Genomic DNA, 1,636 nt, shown 5'->3' with positions numbered 1-1,636 from the left:
GGGCAGGAATCCAGTAAATAGTACAAATTTAATAAACAACTTCCTTTAACCAGAACAAAAACATTAATTATATTCAAATATGCCTTTACTGCTTATTAATAAAACCTCAAGTAAAATTCAAGCAAAAAAGGGTTAATCGGCCAAGAATCACAAAAATTGCAGGAAGATAAATATTTTAAGAGAATCAAGAAAGGATGCAAGGGATTATGTTACCCTAATTTAATGGGTACTTTTATTTATCTTCATACAAGTACAGCAAACATCATACAATGCCGGTTCTGCCATGTTTATTTTGCTCAATAACACCCTGATAGAAGAAATAGTATAAAACAGGGGTCCCCAACCCCTGGTTTGTGGACCAGTACTGGGCCGCGGCATGCCAGCAACCGGTCTGCACAAACAAGCAAAGCCCCATCCGTGGGATGCAGGCAGCACACAAAACCACGCACCTTCCGGTCCGCGGAAAAACCTCTCACCACGTAACCGGTCCCTGGTGCCCAAAAGGTTGGGGACCTCTGGTCTAAAACGCCTCATGCTGAAAAAGAAGAACCCCGGTCTCACCTCTGTGTCATCACTATAGATGTAATACAGAACTCTGATGAAGATCTCCTCTGAAATGTCATGGAGAGTCACCACGGGGATACTGGGTTGGGTTTGTAGCTCCTCACTCTCAGAGAAGTGGTCCTCTAGGAGGGCTTTGAAATAGTCACTTCGGCCACAGAAAAATGCCTTCAAAAAGAAAAGAATATGTACATATACACATATGTATGTGTGCGGATGTGGCTGTATACACACACACACACAGACAGACAGACAGACAGACAGACAAAATAATGGAATCTTCTTGGTTAAAATAAGCAAGCAGCAAAATCCAGAAAAGAGTCTGTGACAAGGCACCCATCTTAAACTTTTTAAAGATCAAAAATTGATCACGCTTGCCATCTTTTATCTTTGTTTTTTGTTTTATTGATTTTATTGTAACTTCATTGTTGAGAGTTGGGAGGCATACAAGTTTAATAAATAATAATTTACTGTTATCCGATAGCACATTCCTATTCTGGAAATTTCCTACAAGATTTCACATAAAGAAATGCGTTATCATTGGTTCTATACAAGATCTTTTAATATTGAGGAATACAACAAGAATCGACCCAAATCAAATCAATGCACCCTATACCTTGTGACACAAGAAACAGTAATTTGACACTCGGAAACACAGATCAGGATAACTGCTGAAGCTGTCGGTGCTATCAAAAGGCAACTCTCCAAAACCTACCTAAACACAAAAGAGAAACAAAACAACTTTAGTATTTGACAGTATATTTAATAAGATTACACAACATAAATGCACAATTATGTGTATGCATAATATACAATTATATATTCAAATATATAACACAACACATGATTGGTAAAATATTGCCTTTTTACCACTTTTAGGTGTAGGATTAAACCTAAACTCTGATCAGACTTGCTTTTTACCTTAATGACATTCTAAGTCTCCCCAACCATTCCATTTCTTAGGGTATTTCAGTAAAACTCTTTGTTACATCATAGATCTACAGTCTATGTAAGACAGTGGTTCTCAACCTGTGGGTCGGGACCCCATTTGGGGTCGATCAGCCATTTCACGAGG

The 1,636-nt window shown here is 38.3% G+C and overlaps 1 protein-coding gene across 1 annotated transcript; it reads right to left on the bottom strand.

Annotated features, from left to right (window-relative positions):
- Positions 1-550: 550 nt before the first annotated feature.
- LOC107301361 (ankyrin repeat and BTB/POZ domain-containing protein 1-like) lies at positions 551-1,276 on the bottom strand (the record flags this gene model as incomplete). Its single annotated transcript, XM_015830596.1, has 2 exons — positions 551-729; positions 1,178-1,276. Coding segments are annotated over 2 exons (278 nt in total), but the record flags the coding sequence as incomplete, so codon positions are not given.
- Between the last annotated feature and the right edge of the window lie 360 nt (positions 1,277-1,636).

The sequence above is a fragment of the Protobothrops mucrosquamatus genome, unplaced genomic scaffold (assembly GCF_001527695.2).
Source record: "Protobothrops mucrosquamatus isolate PMUCROS unplaced genomic scaffold, P.Mucros_1.0 scaffold11896, whole genome shotgun sequence".
Classification (NCBI taxonomy): Eukaryota; Metazoa; Chordata; class Lepidosauria; order Squamata; family Viperidae; genus Protobothrops; species Protobothrops mucrosquamatus.
The sequence above is the reverse complement of the archived record's forward strand: the minus strand, read 5'-3'. Positions and strand labels throughout refer to the sequence as shown.